The sequence below is a fragment of the Notechis scutatus genome, chromosome 14, assembly GCF_049901735.1.
Source record: "Notechis scutatus isolate UNSWTSFEM ecotype Mainland chromosome 14, rNotScu1.2, whole genome shotgun sequence".
Lineage (NCBI taxonomy): Eukaryota > Metazoa > Chordata > Lepidosauria > Squamata > Elapidae > Notechis > Notechis scutatus.
This window is the reverse complement of record NC_142022.1, coordinates 4,397,676-4,415,579: the sequence shown is the minus strand read 5'-3', so window position 1 is coordinate 4,415,579 and position 17,904 is coordinate 4,397,676. Positions and strand designations below refer to the sequence as shown.

Here is a 17,904-nt window from a genome sequence, read left to right as displayed (position 1 = left end):
GCTCACGTTGTTTTCTGAGCCCGCGAGCCTAGAGCCTAGAACTCAGAAAACAACGCGAGCCGCCGCCACCACCTCCTCCCCCTCCTCCCGAGCGGACCAACAGGCGTGTCAGTCAAAGTGCCTCGGTGTGTCACGAGTGACACGCGTGTCACAGGTTAGCCATCACTGCCCTAAAAGTTACTTAGATCCCAGTTTCAAAGTTCTGACAGCTACCCTTCCCCCATGGTCACATGACCATATTGGTGCTCTCGGCAACCAATATGCATTTTACAACCCTTTGTAGTGTCCTGCAATCGTGTAACTCTGATTTATCACATTTTGGCTTTGGGCAAAATTGCCCTACATTGAACAATGGGGATTTCTTGCAGAAGAAGGGCAGGAGAAGAAATGACAGGTAGAAACTTATCAGAGACCCAAACCTAGAATTATAACCAGTGGGATGACTTCCTTCAGAAGCTGTGGGTGCTCCATCACCAGAGATTTTTAAGAAGAAGCTGGACAGCCATTTCCATTCCACTCCCTGGACTCCACTGTTTGTTTTTCTGCACAAGCTTATACTTACGTCCCTCCTGCCTTCCAGGAATTTAAAAAACAAAACAACACTATGGTTTTCTTTTCCTCAGGATGAGCTAATTGCTCAGGCCATGGTCAAGAAACACTTGGGGATGGAGCAGGCTCTGGAAGATTATGCGCAGACCGTCCATCAACTCTCCGTGCACAGCCGGGACATGGTGAATAATGGCCACCCAGAAAGGTAAGGGTTTTCTGCCTTTAGTTTTTACGTGTGGATGGACAAAGGACCTTTCTTCCCCTAACTTACAAAACTAAAATCTTATAAAACTCGTTCGTTGGGACTGAAGGAAAGCTACTTATGTACAGGGAATCCTCAATTTATGACTGCAGTTGAGGCCAAAATTCATGTTGCTAAGTGAGAAATTTGTTAAGTGAGCTTTGCCCCGTTTTACAACTTTTCTCACCACCTTTGTTAAGTGAAGAGCTGCAGTTTGTTAAATTAGTAACTTGGTTGTTAAGCGAATCTGGATTCCCCATTGATTTTGCTGGTTAGAAGGTCGCAAAAGAGGACCCCGGGACATTGCGACCCATCATAAATGTGATTCAGTTGTCAAGCATCCAAATGTAAATCACGGGATGCTGCAATGGTCATGTGAAAAACGGTCCAAAGTCACTTTTTTCAGTGCTGCTGTAACTTTGAACCGTCACTAAGGGAACTAGTGTAAGTTGAAGACTTCCTGTATTCGTTTCATTCATTAACAGTGCCTCCTTGACTTTCAGTGAGCGGATCAATCTTCGGCAAGGCCAGGTGGACAAGCTGTATGCCAGCCTGAAGGACCTGGCGGAGGAGCGTCGGGCCAAACTGCAGGAGCATCTCCGTCTCTGCCAGCTGAAGCGGGAAGTGGATGATTTGGAGCAGTGGATCTCGGAACGGGAAGTGGTGGCGGCCTCCCACGAACTTGGCCAGGATTACGAACACGTTACGGTGAGTCTCACCCTCAGGCCTGTGACATCTGGAGTGGCAGGAAGAGACCCCGCTCAAACCTCATTCTGATAATTAAAAAAAAGAAATCAAAAGTATGCCTTTCCTGTATCCTGTACAGAGGTGGATTTATAAGCTGTGCAGATGCAGAGAGATAAACTCAACAAGACGTCCATAACAAAGTACATTTATTGGTTCATCAGGTATCCTCATAACTCACATTTGTGACAAAGTTCTTCTTTAATGACCAATCCTTTGCATATCTGCCTTGTAGGTAAAAGGTGGTTATCTCCTAACCCATCTCGTAGCGATAGAAAGTGGCTGCCATGAGTTAGAGAATTCAGGCAAAGTGAGGAAAAACTCCCCCAACCCATCGAGGGTCAAATTAGTGACCAATCGGGATTACAGATGTGGCCACATGACATGAACTACATTTCCCAGGATACCTTTAACTACATTTATCATGATGCATTCCCTTAAGGGGACAGCTCATAATTCCTAAGTAACTATCCAATTCCCATAGACTGGCTGGGACAGCACAATGCCCCCAAACACTCCTTTCATCTGCAAATTAGCAGCTTACTCCTACCTTAGGCTATAGAAGGACCTGCTGGCCCCATATTGTCAGTTCCAAGTTTGGCATACTCTGGATCAGTGTTTCTCAACCTTGGTAACTTTAAGATGGGTGAACTACAACTCCCAGAATTCCCCAGCCAGCATATTTTAAGATGGGTGAACTACAGCTCCCAGAATTCCCCAGCCAGCATATTTTAAGATGGTTGAACTTCAACTCCCAGAATTCCCCAGCCAGCATATTTTAAGATGGGTGGACTTTGACTTCCAGAACTCCCCAGCCAACATGTTGAGGTCCATCCATCTTGAAGTTGGCCAGGTTGAGAACCACTGCTCTAGGTGGGATAGGCTTCAACTCCCCAATTTGTTTTCAGTGGCCAGGCTTGTTATGGATTCTGGGAGATGAAGTGGGCACTATATTTCCCTTTATCTGCTTCTTTGTTCTTCAAATAGAAGTGGTCCCACTGCCATTCTTTCTCCTCTCCTTTCAAGCTGTCATTACTCTGGGTGGCTTTAACCACCGCGTCCTTTATGGTGTGCCCCATCCTTCTCTACAGATGCTGCGGGACAAGTTCCGGGAATTCTCACGGGACACCAGCACCATTGGTCAGGAGAGAGTGGACAGTGTCAACCGGCTGGCGGACGAGATGATCTCCACTGGCCATTCTGAAAATGCCACCATTGCGGAGTGGAAGGACAGCTTGAACGAGGCCTGGGCAGATCTCCTGGAACTCATTGACACCAGAAGCCAGATGTTGGCAGCTTCTTATGAGTTACACCGCTTCTACCACGATGCCCGGGAGACTCTCAGCCAGGTTCAGAACAAACAGAAGCAGCTCCCGGACGAAGCAGGGCGGGACCTCAACACGGCTGAAGCCCTGCAGCGGATGCACACAGCCTACGAACATGACATTCAGGCCTTGAGCGCACAGGTATGTGTGGCCGAGATGAATAAGATTCAGAAATGGTCCAAACAGTATACAGGTCGTTCTCGACCTACAACCGGTTGCTTAGTGACGGTTCAGAGTTCCAACAGAGTTCCTTGTGACCTGGTTTCAAAGTTCTGACAGTGACCCAATCCCCCGACTGCAGCAGGCACGATGAAACCAGGCTCAAAATGAAACCAAATCAAAAACCAGAGAGCCCAGATTATAGGGAGTCCTCGATTTACAACAGTTCATTTAGTGTCCATTTGAAGTTAACAACAGCACTGAAAAAAGCAACTTGTGGCCATTTTTTCATACTTAGGACCGTTCCAGCATCCCCAGGATCATGTGATCCAAATTCAGACGCTTGGCAACTCAAATTTATGATGGTTGCCGTGTTCCCCAGGGTCACGTGATCCCCTTTGGCGACCTTCTGGCAAGCAAAGTCAATGGTGAAACCAGATTCACTTAACAACGGTGTGACTAACTTAACAACTGCAGGGATTTTACTGAACAACTGTGGCCAGAAAGGTTGTAAAACGGGGCAAAACTCAGTTAACAACTGTCTCAGCAACAGAAATTTGGGGCTCAATTGTGGTTGTAAATCGAGGACTACCTACACAAGGTCGAAACACTTGTCAAGTTGTAATATCTTTAGGAGCCAGCCATCTGCATTTGGAAGGAACATAGTACATGCAAGGTTGTGGATGGGAACTCAGCCTTGTCCCCTCCTTGGTTGTTCACAGGTAAAACAGGTACAGGACGATGCAGCACGGCTGCAGAAGGCCTATGCTGGGGAAAAGGCTGATGACATCCGGAAGCACGAGCAGTCGGTGAGCGAGGCCTGGTCTGACCTACTCAGCCGCAGCAGCGACCGTCGCCAACTCCTTGTGGACACTGTGGACAAATTCCGCTTTTTCGGCATGGTGCGGGACCTTCTGCTGTGGATGGATGACATCAACCTTCAGATAGATGCACAGGAGAAGCCCAGGTAGCGTATTGTCAGAAAAAGGTTGGATTTCTGTACAGGCAGTCCTCGGCTTAACGACGACAATCAGGAACAGAATTTCACCAGTTCTTAAGTGAGTCACCCAGTCTTTAAGCAAATCTGGCTTTCTGATTGACTTTGTTTGTCGTAAGGCAGCAAATGGCAATCACCTGACTCTGGAACACAGCAACTGTCATAAATCCATGCCAGTTGCCAAGTGCCCAAATTTTAATCAAGTGGCTGTAGGGATGCTGCAACAGTTGTAAGTGCGAGGAACCTTCATAAGTCACTTTTCGGTACTCTTGCAGCTTTGAGCGGTATCTGAATAAATGAGTGTAAGTCAAGGACCACTTGTTAAATTTATATTTACCAACAAAGAAATAAAGAGACTAGTACAGATCTATTTCAAGCCTCTCATCAGCTAGCCACACCCTTCTGGGATTTGAACCCAGGCTACTTGCATATTAGGTAGATGCATTAATCGCTAAGCCACAAGCTCTCCTAGCTCCATCAACTATACCAGGGGAGAGATTAAGTGTTTTTTATCAGAGCAACCTGGTCTACCCAAATAATGGGATGGAACATAATGCTTTCCATATATGGATAGACCAGGTTGCCCTGATAAAAAACACTCAAGGACCACATGTACCAATTTAAAGAAGAAATGTATAAAGAGAAGAGAATGTAGCAAGCTGAAAAGAGAGACCCCTGTGCTACCTTTCTTCTGGGATTTAAATTAAGATATCACGTTTTGTCCTGTCTGCAACTATTGCAGGCTTCTTTAATGCTTTCGACCACCTTCTTTGCAAGGCTCCAAATATGATATGTGTAGAAGTTGACCTCATGTCTTGGGGGTCTTGATTTTCCTGCTGTCTTTGCCAGAGCAGAGGCGGGTGATCATTTTTTTTCCCTTTTGCATTTCGATACAGGGATGTGTCAGCTGCTGACCTGGTCATCAAGAATCATCAAGGGATCAAGGCCGAGATGGAGGCCCGGACCGACAGCTTCAATGCCTGCATAGCTATGGGAGACGACTTGTTGGCTAAGGGGCACTACGCTTCTACGAAGGTTCGTGTAGTGGCAGTGCAAAAGACAGTGGTTATTGCGAGGAACTAGAGACATATTTTGACTTCTTCCTATTAAGAAAAGTCTAGAAGCGTAGAGCTCATTCTGAGCTGACCTGTTTGTTTTACCATTCTTGCTTGCTGAACAAGGTGAATCTTCAAACAGCTTCAAAGTTTTTCCTGCTCTGAAAGTCTCAGACTTTGTAATCTCAGCACCACAGGCCTGCCAGTCAAGGTCAGGTCTTTTAGCCTCCTCCCCGTGACAGGATCATGAAATTAGGGTGCCAAGTTTTGATAAAAAATCTTGGGGTTGGTGTTTTTTGTTGGGAGTGTTTGCAATGGAAGCTAGCACTACTGTGGAAAAAATTGGCCACCCATTGGGGGCATCTCAACTGTAAGAGAGTTGGGTATTATCTTGCTTTGGTATGTGCACTTTTTATGTTACGCCTTTCAATCTTACGCTTTAGCTAATAACAAAGCTTAACATCGTGTTATTGTCTCTGTATCCAAAAGAGCCAATAGCTTGGTCTGATTCTGACCCAGTTAGGCATGGAAAGTTTTCTCTTTAACCACATCAACACAACAGCATCCATTTGAATTTTCGCAATCTTACTTGGAGAAGTTGAGTATTCTCCAGTCCTTCTGGAGAAAGCAAGTTTAGTCTCTGGTAATCTCCAGCGATTCCAAAACAAGAAAGGCTATGCGCACCAAGCTATAATTCAGCAAATGAGGACCCTAATTGTTGGAGGCAATATGCTGACACTGTAAACCACTTAGGGAGGCTGTAAAGTACTTTGAAGCAGTGTATGTCTAAGTGCTATTGCTATCTTGTTTCTCCATAGTTACTAAGTTGAGGGCCCCACAAGCAAGGTGGGAGAGCACAACCACCTGTCCTATTTGCCCAAGGCCATGCCTGCAATAGTTTCCCCTTGCTAATGTTCCTTAGCAACAGTACTCAGTGCCTTTGAATATGCAGGTCAGAAGTAGCTATTTTACTGAGGAGCCATTGATATTTTTTTCCTCCCTAAATTTGCTTAATTCTAACCAAATTATCTCAAAGGTGCTTTTTCAACAGGAAACTGGACTTGTTTTTCTTTGAAGATGTTTCACTTCTCGTCCAAGAAGCTCCTTGAACTCTGACTTATATGGTGAGGAATGGAAGGATTTATATTCATTGCAGATAGCTGGTCATTTATGTTCTTTTTAGAAAGTTGTTGAGGCCACTTGGAAGTTTATCTGTGTCCTCAGGGTCACCCGAGGAGTTTCAGCAGTTCCAAAGAAGGCTCCACACCCCACCTGCACTACTCAGGTGACTCTAAGGCCACAGACAAACCTCCAAGTGGCCTCAACGACCCTCTAAAACAGTGATCCCCAACCTTTTTTACGCCACGGCCCGGTACTGGCATCAGCTGGGCGCCGCCATCTTTTTTTGATGAAAACGTGCTTCCGGTGAGCTTTCTACCCGGAAAAGCTCACCGGAAGCGCTGGCACCGCCATCTTTTTTGATGAAAGCGTGCTTCCGGTGAGCTTTCTACCCGGAAAAGCTCACCGGAAGCGCTGGCACCGCCATCTTTTTGATGAAAGCGTGCTTCCGGTGAGCTTTCTACCTGGAAAAGCTCACGGAAGCGCTCACCGCCATCTTTTTGATGAAAGCGTGCTTCCGGTGAGCTTTCTACCGGAAAAGCTCACCGAAGCGCTGGCACCGCCATCTTTTGATGAAACGTGCTTCCGGTGAGCTTTCTACCCGGAAAAGCTCACGGAAGCGCTGGCACCGCCATCTTTTTTGATGAAAGCGTGCTTCCGGTGAGCTTTCTACCGGAAAAGCTCACCGAAGCGCTGGCACCGCCATCTTTTTGATGAAAGCGTGCTTCCGGTGAGCTTTCTACCGGAAAAGCTCACCGGAAGCGCTGGCGCCGCCATCTTTTTGATGAAACGTGCTTCCGGTGAGCTTTCTACCGGAAAAGCTCACCGGAAGCGCTGGCACCGCCATCTTTTTTGATGAAAGCGTGCTTCGGTGAGCTTTCTACCCGGAAAAGCTCACCGGAAGCGCTGGCACCGCCATCTTTTGATGAAAGCGTGCTCCGGTGAGCTTTCTACCGGAAAAGCTCACCGGAAGCGCTGGCACCGCCATCTTTTTTGATGAAAACGTGCTTCCGGTGAGCTTTCTACCCGGAAAAGCTCACCGGAAGCGCTGGCACCGCCATCTTTTTGATGAAACGTGCTTCCGGTGAGCTTTCTACCCGGAAAAGCTCACCGGAAGCGCTGGCACCGCCATCTTTTTTGATGAAACGTGCTTCCGGTGAGCTTTCTACCCGGAAAAGCTCACCGGAAGCGCTGGCACCGCCATCTTTTTGATGAAACGTGCTTCCGGTGAGCTTTCTACCCGGAAAAGCTCACCGAGCGCTGCACGCCATCTTTTTGATGAAAGCGTGCTTCCGGTGAGCTTTCTACCCGGAAAAGCTCACGGAAGCACTTTTTCATCAAAAAGATGGCGGCGCCCAGCAAGCCAGCGGCCCGGTAGGACTTGTTCCACGGACCGGTACCGGTCCGCGGACCAGTGGTTGGGGACCCCTGCTCTAAAAGGATGCAAATGACCAGCTGCCTGCAAGGAATATAAATCCTTCCATTCCCCACCATCCAGTCAGAGCTGAAGAAGCTCCTTGGATGAGAAATGAAATGTCTTCAAAGAAAAAACCCAGAAAGTCCAGTTTCCTCTTGAAAAAGCACATTTGGGACAACCAGAACCTGGATGACCGAGAATCTCTGTAGACATCCAACCAAATGAATTTCTTTTTCTTCTTGCGACAGTGAGTTTCACAGGTTAACAAAAGGAAAACCAGTAGAATCCTTGAGTGTTGCCTTGAAGCTCCCACCACTGGTATGAATGGTGTCCTTCTGCTAAACATTTGGCCAGCTAAATTCCTTCCTTTTATTTTTCTCCCCCACTTTTTTGTGACTCAGATTGTGGAGAAATTATCTCAGTTGCAGGAACGACGCAAGGAGATCAACGATAAATGGCGAGAGAAAATGGACTGGTTGCAAATAGGTATGTGGGGGGCGGGGAGAAGACAAAGGGGGGGGGGTTGGAAGACGTTTGATGCAGTTTGGAGGGAGGCTTATAGCAGTGGGCAGCATGTCTATGACATACAGTAATTGGACTGACTTACACAATAGAACAGCGACAGTGGCATTGAAAAAAAGTGACTTAGAACCATTTTTCACGCTTATGACCATTGCGCCATCCCCTTGGTGGCGTGATCAAAGTTCAGGCCCTTGGCAACTGACTCATATTTATAACGGTTGCAACGTCCTGGGGTCACGCGATCCCCGTTTGCAACAAGCAAAGTCAGTGGGGAAGCCAGATTCACTAAACCACCATGTTATTAACTTAACAACAGCAGTGATTCACGCAACAATTGTGGCAAGAAAGGTGGTAAAATGGGGCAAAACTCACCAACAGAAAGTTTGGAGTTCACTTGTGTTCATAAGTCGAGGACTACTTGTAGGCATGAGCAATAAATCTTCTTGATAGCAGTTTAACTTACTATCCTGATTCTTTGCATGTGACATTTGCTGATCTAAATGGCATTTAAGAAGGAAGGCTAGCCCGACTTGCTCCTCAGAAAGTCAAGTGTTTAACAAAGCATCAGGAAAGGTGGCTGTTTGGGGCACTGAAACTAGTTTAAGATCCAGAAAATGGCTAAATTCCCTCTCTCTTTCCTCCCCTTGCAGTTATGGAAGTGCTGATGTTCGGGCGGGATGCCAGCATGGCAGAAGCTTGGCTTGCCAGCCAGGAGCCAATTGTGCGCTCCACTGAACTGGGTGACAATGTGGACGAAGTTGAAAACCTGATCAAGCGACACGAGGGCTTTCAGAAATCGGTAGCCGCCTGGGAGGAACGTATCCTGGCACTGGAGAAACTCACCACGGTTCGTAAAGAAGAAGCACGTGGCTTAGCTCACGATGTGAATACAGCCAATTGAGGTTTATAGACCTTGGTTTATGGCAGAGGTGCCAACCTTGGCATCTTTAATGCTTTTGGACTTCCTAGAATGCTGGCTGGGGAATTCTGGGAGTTAAGTCCATAAGTCTTAAAGTTGCCAAGATCGGATACCCCTGGATTATGGCTTAGTACAATTGTATGGACCTGATTGATTACTGGTAGTCCTGGCTTAGTGACCATTCGAAGTTACCAGGGACCCCCACACAGGTATTCACAACCCAGATTTGAAGTTCTGATGGATGCTCCTTCCCTCAGTCACACAATTACATTCAGGGCAATAAACCACTGACCTGCATTTACAGCTGTTTGCAGTGTCCCACAGTCATGAAAAATGATTTGGGACTTATTTTTGCCAGAAACCAGTACTATTTTCAGCAAAAACAGTCTATTTGTGGACAGTAGGTTCATTTAACAACCACACAAAAAAATGTAAAATCAGATTGGTTGTATGGGTGCCCTGATATATAGCCATCATGACATTTAACAGACATTTCAAGCTCCGTTATTGTTGTAAATTGAAGACAGGATTGTGTGCCTTACTGAGAAGTCAGGATTAAGTACATTGGAGCATAATTTGTCATATACATCGATCAGAATAAGATTAAAGAAACTGGAAGTGTCCAGGTCAGTCCTTCCCCAGTTAACTGAAGCTTGGTCAGTTCCCAAACAGTTCCCAAACTCTAACAGAATCTTGTGTCATTTCTGAATAAATTCACTCATAAACTAATTCTCAAATAAAAGTTTTGGGAATCAAAATTTATTTCATCTAGTGCATGGATTGTCAGTTGAAATACTTGCTCCTTTCATTCTTTTTTTTAAAATTACAAACCTTTCAGCAATATATGGCGATGGTTAGATTGCTCATCTAATCCCCTATCCATGAACTTCTCTGCATAATCTGGAGTCACTCCCTTTCTCCCTCTGCCAAATCTTCCTTGCAGTTTTTTGTAAGGATAAAAGGGAAGTGAGGATGGCAATTCACGGGGCTGTCATGAAGAGGCAGGACTATATTACAAGTCAAATGTATTGATCTTAAAATTGTAGTATTCCCAAGACTGGGAAATCAATTTCCATTTATGATTTCTAGAAGCTGCTTTGGACAGCAAGATTGGTGGCATATAAATTTCATAAACAAGTCCTTCTGGATTTGTTTAGTGTCCTTTCATAGCACTGAATTCTTGTGAGGGGTGATGAATTATTTGATGAGTTTTTCTCTCTCCACCAGCTGGAAGAGAATGAACATCGGCAGCGTGAGCAGGAAGAAGTGAGGAAGAGGACATCTCCGACACCAACCCCATTGGAACCCACCGTCATGATACCACAGACACAAAACACAGATGGGCATCATCTACCCAGCAGCACTCAGACCAATGGGTAAGAGCTGAGACCTGGCCCAATGGGGCAAGAAGGTAGCCGCAACATTGGCAAGGGGAAAAGGTGAAGCAGAGGATGGTTGAATCTTAAAAATTATGATAACATCAGTTTGCTGTTCCAAATTTGTATAAGTGAGAAGTAAAATTAGAATTAATAGCGGCCTTTTCTAAAATGTAAAGATAATCCTTCATTTACGACCACAGTTGGGAACAGAATATTCATTGCTAACCACGTCAGTTATTAAATTAATCTTGCTGGATTTTATGATCTTTTTGGCCATGATGGTTAAGTAAATAGCACTCAGACTTATATATCACTTCACAGTGCTTTGCAGCCCTCTCTAAGTGGTTTACAGAGTCAGCCTCTTACCCCCAACAACCTGGGTTGTCATTTTACCCATCTCGGAAGGACGGAAGGCTGAGTCAACCTTGAGCTGGTCAGGATTGAACTGCTGGCAATAGGCAGAGTAAGCCTGCAATACTGCATTCTAACCACTGGGAAGGAAGGAAGGAAAAGCCATGTGTGTATATATGTATGTATGGTTTTCAGCTTTGTTCGGGTATTTTCCCACATCATTATAGTTGTGCTTTTAAAGTTGTAGCAACGTTTCGGCAGAATCTCATCTGCCATCATCAGGCTTCTGTACTGTGTTCGTCTACTATACAGAAGCCTGATGATGGCAGATGAGATTCTGCCAAAGCTTGCTAAACTTTAAAAGCACAACTATAATGACGTGGAAAATACCCAAACAAAGCTGAATACCATACATATAAATACCCATGAAAACTTAAGAACACACACACACACACACACACACATGTATATGTATATGTATCGCTTCACAGTGCTTTTACAGCCCTCTCTAAGCAGTTTGCAGAGTCAGCCTCTTGCCCCCAACAATCTGGGTCCTCATTTTACCAACATTGGAAGGATGGAAGGCTGAGTCAATCTTGAGCAAGTCAGGATCGAACTGCTGCCAGTGGGCAGAGTCAACCTGCAATCCTGCATTCTAACCACTGCACCACCACTGCAGTTGTTAAGTAAATCTGGTTTCTTCCATTGACTGTTGAAGGTTGCAAATGATGATCACATGACCCTAGGATGTCGCAACCATCATAAATACGTGCTGGTTGCCCAGATTTTCACTGTAGACATGCTGCAAGTGTGAGGATTGGTTATAAGTCACTTTTTTTAGTGCTATTGTAATAACTTAAACACTAAAGTGAACGGTTGTAAGTCAAGGACTACCTGCATGCAATTGCTGCTTTGAAACTTTGCACTACCTGGCACATCCTTCTCTTCCCCAGGAGCCCTGGAGAGCAAGGCTTAGCTCTGGAGTTGCCCTCCCAAAATGGGCTTGACCCCGACTCCGAATCTCCGCAGGTAAAGGAGAGGGAATGATTACAAGGTTGGGGTGGGAAACTGGAAAAAAGACAGGAAGGGCTGGTTGGCTCCCAGGTTGTGAGCGGGGGAGTCTTGGAAACACAGGATGGCAAAATCCAGCCGAGAGAGAGATGGGTGACCCCCAAGACAGTGACCCCCCAACTCTTGGGCACCAGCGAACGGGTTTCATGGAGAGAAATTTTCCATGGACCGAAGGAGGTGGGGTTTCACATGCTTCCTTTTATTCCATGGAAGGGGCTTCGTTTGTTTGGGCAGCCTGATTTCTGGCATGCTGTGGTCCAGTGCCGGTCCATGGTTTAAGAAATATGAAATAGAAATAAAAATTGTGATTATAATTGCTAGTTTAACGGCTGAGCATTGTACGAATCCATACAGACATTTGGGGCTTGCTTAATGCAATGAATGAATCAGGCCTCTCTAATTGCAGAAGCCCTTTCATTGTAACCCAGTGACTGAAAAAGTGGTTATGGTTAAATGCAGCTAGGCTCCTGCTTTTCCTTTTATTTTTGTTTTATATATATATATATATATATATATATATATATATATATATATATATATATATATATATATATATATATATATAAATATAAAATGTTTTCTGAGGTTTTCATGGGTATTTGTATGTGGATCTTTGGTTATTCGGGTTTTCTCCTGCGTAAAATTGGAAGTATTTTGGCGACATTTCGACGAAATCTCATTCGTCATCTTCAGGCTTGTGTCTTCGTTTGTGCTTCTTGGAGTAATGTGAGCTTGCTGCAAGCTCACATTACTCCAAGAAGCACAAAGAAGCACAAAGCCCAAGACACAAGACACAAGCCTGAATATATATATATATATATATATATATATATATATTATATATATATATATATATATATACTTCCAATATATATATATATATATATATATATATATATATATATATATATATATATATATATATATATATATATATATATATATATATATATATATTATATCTATATATATATTATATTGTTCCAAAGTGCAAAGCACCTTCCTCCTACTGGGAGCCAATTAGTGTTCCCGGGAAATAAGAATGCTGCCTTTGAACCGGTGGTTGAACCATGATTCTAACCCAACCCCAACTGTTAACAGATTTCGGAATCATCAGCTGCAGTCAATGGGTCCCAGTTGGATTCTGTATCCAAGGGCAAAGAGCCAAGCCCATCCGCCTCACCTAAGCTCAGCTCCAAGCCAGCTGTCTTCAGCACGGATCCCACTCAGTCGGTCACGCTGCCCCCACGAATGCCAGACGACTCCGCTTCAGAGCAGATGGGAGGAATATTATATCGGAAGCAGGAAATGGAATCCCATGGCAAAAAGGCAGCTAACAGGTGATGTATGTGTGGAAGGATGTGACAGAAGGGGTTAGAAAATCCCATAATTCCACCTAAGCGGCAAGATCCAGAGGAGGGGTCCCTCCTAATTTGCAGGACATGAGAACGATCTGATGGAGATTGAGAAGCCACCATGCTGGGAAGCTGAAGGTGGCCTTCCCTGGCGTGGAGGAAGGGCTCTATTGCATGGACTTCAGTTCCCAGAATCCTTAGTCAATAGAGACCTTGCTGAGAATCCTGGGAGCTGATATCCTCACTTTTTCTAAGTAGCTGGAATGGAGGAAGCTGCAGCACCATTGGTTCTCTGAGAATTTCCGTGCAGCTCTGTGAAGCAATAAACAAAGTCAGGAAAACATGAGAAGTGCACCAGCAGAACTCAAGGAGATGAGGATGGATGATGAGGATAGGCTTATAAACAGTTTAGAACAACAAGAAATAAAAAAGGGGCAAAGATGGTCAAATGACAAATCAGGCAGACACAAAAGACAGTCTAACTCAGGGGTGTTAAACTGGCGGGTCACTTCCTGGCCACACGCACCCCCCGGTTTAGCAAAGGGGGGAAAAGTCGCAATACGTCACAGGACAATGATCTGTGGACTTGAGTTTGACACCCCTAACCTAAGTTAAAAGGAGGATTCAGTCATCCCCCATCTTGGTAAAGAACCAGCTCTCCAGGGCCTCTGAAATTTTGTGTGTGTGCATGTGTGTGGCGTGTTACGTGTTACTCAGGAGGGGCCTCATTCCTGTCCTTTCAGGATCCCATGAGATCAGGGTTTCTCAAATCATGGCAATTTTAAGCCGTGTAGACTTCAACTCCCGGAATCCCCCAGCCAGCATTGCTTTTAATATGCCTGGAATTCTGGGAGCTGAAGTCCACATGCCTGAAAGCTGCTAAGGTTGAGAAACACTGCAATAGTGTTTTATTAACTGAATTTAATTTTAAATAAAATTAATTATTAACTGAAGGAACCCAGAATGCATCAACTCTGCCAGTTTTGAACCAGCCAGGCATTTACTTTCGAGGGGAAATATTCGAATGGGGAGGACAGATGGGAAATGCTTCTGCTCATCCTTCTTGTCTGGCCTCCCCAGGTCTTGGCAGACCATCTATTGTGTGGTGCAGAAAAACAGCTTTGGGTTCTACAAAGACGGCAAACACGCCACCAACAGCATCCCCTACCACGGGGAAGCACCTATCAGCTTGCAGGGCGCACAGTGCAACGTGGCTCTGGATTACAAGAAGCGCAAGCATGTCTTTAAACTCGGGTGAGATTTCCAGCCTTATGGTCAAGTCGTGCCGGCTGCATTTTTTAAAAACAATTTTTTTGTTTAAGTGGAGGGTTTAGACATTCCTCCGCTCACACCAATTGATCCTTATTGGCCTTTCTTGTCTTGGCAGATTAACAGATGGCAAAGAATATTTATTCCAAGCGAAGGATGAGGTGAGTTGTAGTCTAGAGATTTGTTCCATATCAGAGTTTTCCAATCTTGGCAACTTTAAGACGTGTGCATACTGGCTGGGGAATTGAAGTCCACCTGTCTTAAAGCACACAGTTGGGGGATTCTGGGTGTTGAGGTCCACCTGTCTTAAAGCACATTGGCTGGGGATTCTGGGAGTTCAGTTCACCCATCTTAAAGCATCCAAACTGGGGGATTCTGGGAGTTGAAGTCCACCTGTCTCAAAGTCGCCAAGGTTGAGATTCTAAGAGTTCTTTTATTCCATCTTCCAGTTCTATCCTGCTTTTGGTTGGGGTTTGGATGATTGGCTGGAAATATTCTTTTGTCCTTCATGCCCCCCCCCTCTCTTTTTTTTTAAATTCCCTCCCTTCCAGGCAGAGATGAGTACCTGGATGCGAGTGATCAATGCCGCTGCTGCTGCGTCCGCCCTCACCCCGCAAGACCCCGCGGAAGATCAGCCTGCGCTCATCAGCAAAGGCATGACGCGAGCCATGACGATGCCAGCCGGGGCCCCGCACAGCGCCTCGGAAGGGACTGTCACCCTGCGTAGCAAAGAGGCCAAGGAGAAGGACCGCGAGAAACGTTTCAGTTTTTTCAAGAAGAACAAATAAGGAGTCTTCGGTGGGAGAGGGGGCAGGGGGGGGTCTCTGCTGCTGTTGGCGAAATCTGTACAGGCCTGAGCAGTGATATGGGGTGCGGCGAGGGGCTTGATTCGGCAAGGGGAGCCGGTTGGGGGGTGGGGGTTGGGTGTAACCAAAGCGGCCGTGGCTCTTTTCTTAAAATCCTGCAGATTGCATGAAGCATCTCTGACGTTTACCAGGAATGCCTTCCGTTCCAGGCCCCCTTCCTTCCCCGTAACAATAATAACAACAACAGAAATCGAAACCAAAACAGGCCACGTCGTCTTGGTCGAAACGGGAGGGCGACCCAGTGGCAAAGACGGTTGTGGCGGCACAAAAGGGTCGGAGGAAGGCCTCCCCAAGGAGCGGGGCAGCAGATTGTCAGATGCTGGACATCTAGTGGGGAGGGCGGAGGTCCGTGGGTCTGGGCAAACAGGCCACAGAAAGAGAGGTGGCACGGGCTGATCCCAGACCGGCCTTTTTAACGACGCTGGCCTCTTTGTGGGTTCTGGTAGCAGCGACCCCAATGAAAGTCCCACAGGTCCAAAAGTCGGGCTTCGGGAGTCGATTCTACTACCTTGGCTCACTCACTTCCTCCTCCGTCATCTCTGCTCCAAGGCTGTGAGATTTTCCCCTCCCCCCCCCTCTCTCTCTGCAGGCAAAATCCCATTTGGAAAAAAGTTATCAGTCTATGCGCCACTTCGGCCCCCCGTGCAGAGCCAAGAGGAGCCTCTTCTCACCTGCCCCCTTTCAAAGTCCCGCCTATATACACACTTCACGCAGCACACAGACACCCACCCACCCACCCACCCGTCTAAAAACCAAACCGAGGATGCGCAACGCAGTGCCGTTCGTCCCCGGAGCTTAAGTACCACTTGTGCGCCTGTCGTTTAGGAGTGCGCCCCCTCCTGTGGGAAATGAAGCTGGGCCAAGGATGCTGAGCTTGCCGAGCGCCTTTTTACGGCTCGCGTAGCAGGGTATGGAGGCGGGAGGGCAGAAACGCTGGGGAGGATGATATACACCCCCCCTGCAGCCGAGTCTTGGGACCTGGCTGGCTGCCCTCCAAAGTTGCCTCGCGGTGCCTAAAAGTTAGGATCTCTCAGGCGCTCCAGGGTGGGGATCGTCAGTTAAGATCCCCGATGCTTGCTAAGAGGTTCTCGACTAGGAAGCCCGAGCTAGATCCCTCTCGACCCAGGGAGCAGCAATCAATGCCAGCCCCCTCTTTGCTTTAAAATCCCACCCCCCTGTCCACGCAACACATGGCGACGCTGTTATAACCGATTCTGTTCTGGATTTGGGGTCCTTTGGGGGCAAAACTTTCCCCGACTCGCACGCTCCAGCCCAGGTGATGCCGGCTGAGAAATCGGAAGGCGAGGTTCCAGTGCACTTGGTGGCTCTCTGTGCTTGGGGAGGCTGGTTTCCTAGCCCCCTCCCTCCCTCCCCCCCACGCCCCAGCCTCTATTCTATGCAAAATTCATTGACCCACACTCACCCCCTTTTGTTAAGTCTCGGAGGGCACCGAGTCCTCGGAGTCAGAACAGAAAAAAACCACCTTCCTACCAGTAAGGAAGATTGCCAAGTGGTGGAGTTTCCTTTCCTCGGGCAACCTGGGTAGCATCATCGCTCTCCAGTCGATCACCTAAGAGGTTTGAAGGTTGATCATTGCCTCCCGTGGCTACGTGCCACAGATCTCCCCCAAATGCAGGGCTTAACATAGAAAACAGGAGGGCAAAATCTTTCCCTAGAGCTCTGCTGCATTGCAATGAAATTCTCATCCATCCACTGGCGAGCACCCAAGTTGGCACATTGGGTTGGCTGGACGCCGCCTCGCACAGTTGCTTGCCGGGAGTCTCCTGGACCGGAGCATGACACCCCCCACATACACACACTCTCTTCTCTTCCTGTCTCCCCGGCCTTGGTCCCTGGACCTGGGTGTGCCTTCCATTGGTCCTCTGATGTCTCCCTGCATTGCCACCTCACCTCTGCAGCTTTGCCTGGCGCAGAGAGCATCGCCTCTCTTCCCTTCGGGCACAATTTAGGATGCCAAAAGCAGCCTTGGCGCACGGAATGGGGTTGCAGAAAAGACCCAGAGGGACGGCCTGCCTGCCTTCCGATGCGCAGGAATGTTGTTTTTCTTTCTTTCTTTTTTTCTTTTCCATGCTACTTTAGAGGAAAGGGGTGGAGGAGACCCGGCCTACAAGTGAGACACCCTTGCCTTCTTCGGCACGCCCCTCATGGGCCCCCAGCAGTATTCTCTGTGCTTGTTGGGGACTATTATCCATGTGTTTGCAGTGACATCTGTTCCAATATTTTTTTTTTTTTGGAGAAATAAAAAGAATCTGTGGAGAAGTGTGGAGTGCTGCTTTTTCCTTCTTCGTAGGGGCAGGTAGCAAAAATGGAGCTTTGGGGACCCATCGCCTTTCTCCAAACGGATCAGGTTCATCTCTTGCTAACCCATCGTGTTTTGCCAGTTGGGGCCCTGGAAAGGCTGTTGTCATTTGCCTTCCAGGGATTTGGTATGACGTGCAAAGTTCTCCCACGTGCACGAGATGGTCCAGCAAGTAAAATCTTCCCCAGTCCCTCCCTGCTCTATGCTTTTAAATCAAGGGTGGACAGCTATGGACTTCAACTCCCA

General features: G+C 46.8%; 1 protein-coding gene across 2 annotated transcripts in view; it reads left to right on the top strand.

The window, feature by feature from the left end:
- SPTBN2 (spectrin beta, non-erythrocytic 2) overlaps positions 1 to 17,618 on the top strand; it is a 76,602-nt gene extending 58,984 nt beyond the window's left edge. The window contains exons 24-36 of one of the 2 annotated variants that reach the window (XM_087943440.1): positions 624 to 754; positions 1,294 to 1,498; positions 2,626 to 3,000; positions 3,741 to 3,985; positions 4,912 to 5,050; positions 8,008 to 8,092; positions 8,779 to 8,975; positions 10,275 to 10,423; positions 11,731 to 11,806; positions 12,950 to 13,188; positions 14,284 to 14,457; positions 14,591 to 14,633; positions 15,024 to 17,618. In XM_087943440.1, the coding sequence (XP_087799566.1) occupies positions 624 to 754; positions 1,294 to 1,498; positions 2,626 to 3,000; positions 3,741 to 3,985; positions 4,912 to 5,050; positions 8,008 to 8,092; positions 8,779 to 8,975; positions 10,275 to 10,423; positions 11,731 to 11,806; positions 12,950 to 13,188; positions 14,284 to 14,457; positions 14,591 to 14,633; positions 15,024 to 15,260 (2,295 nt within the window). In that variant the 3' untranslated portion in view covers positions 15,261 to 17,618. The remainder of the gene's footprint in view (positions 1 to 623; positions 755 to 1,293; positions 1,499 to 2,625; positions 3,001 to 3,740; positions 3,986 to 4,911; positions 5,051 to 8,007; positions 8,093 to 8,778; positions 8,976 to 10,274; positions 10,424 to 11,730; positions 11,807 to 12,949; positions 13,189 to 14,283; positions 14,458 to 14,590; positions 14,634 to 15,023) is intronic. The other variant, XM_087943441.1, reaches the window with a different exon arrangement.
- The last annotated feature ends 286 nt before the right edge of the window (positions 17,619 to 17,904 follow it).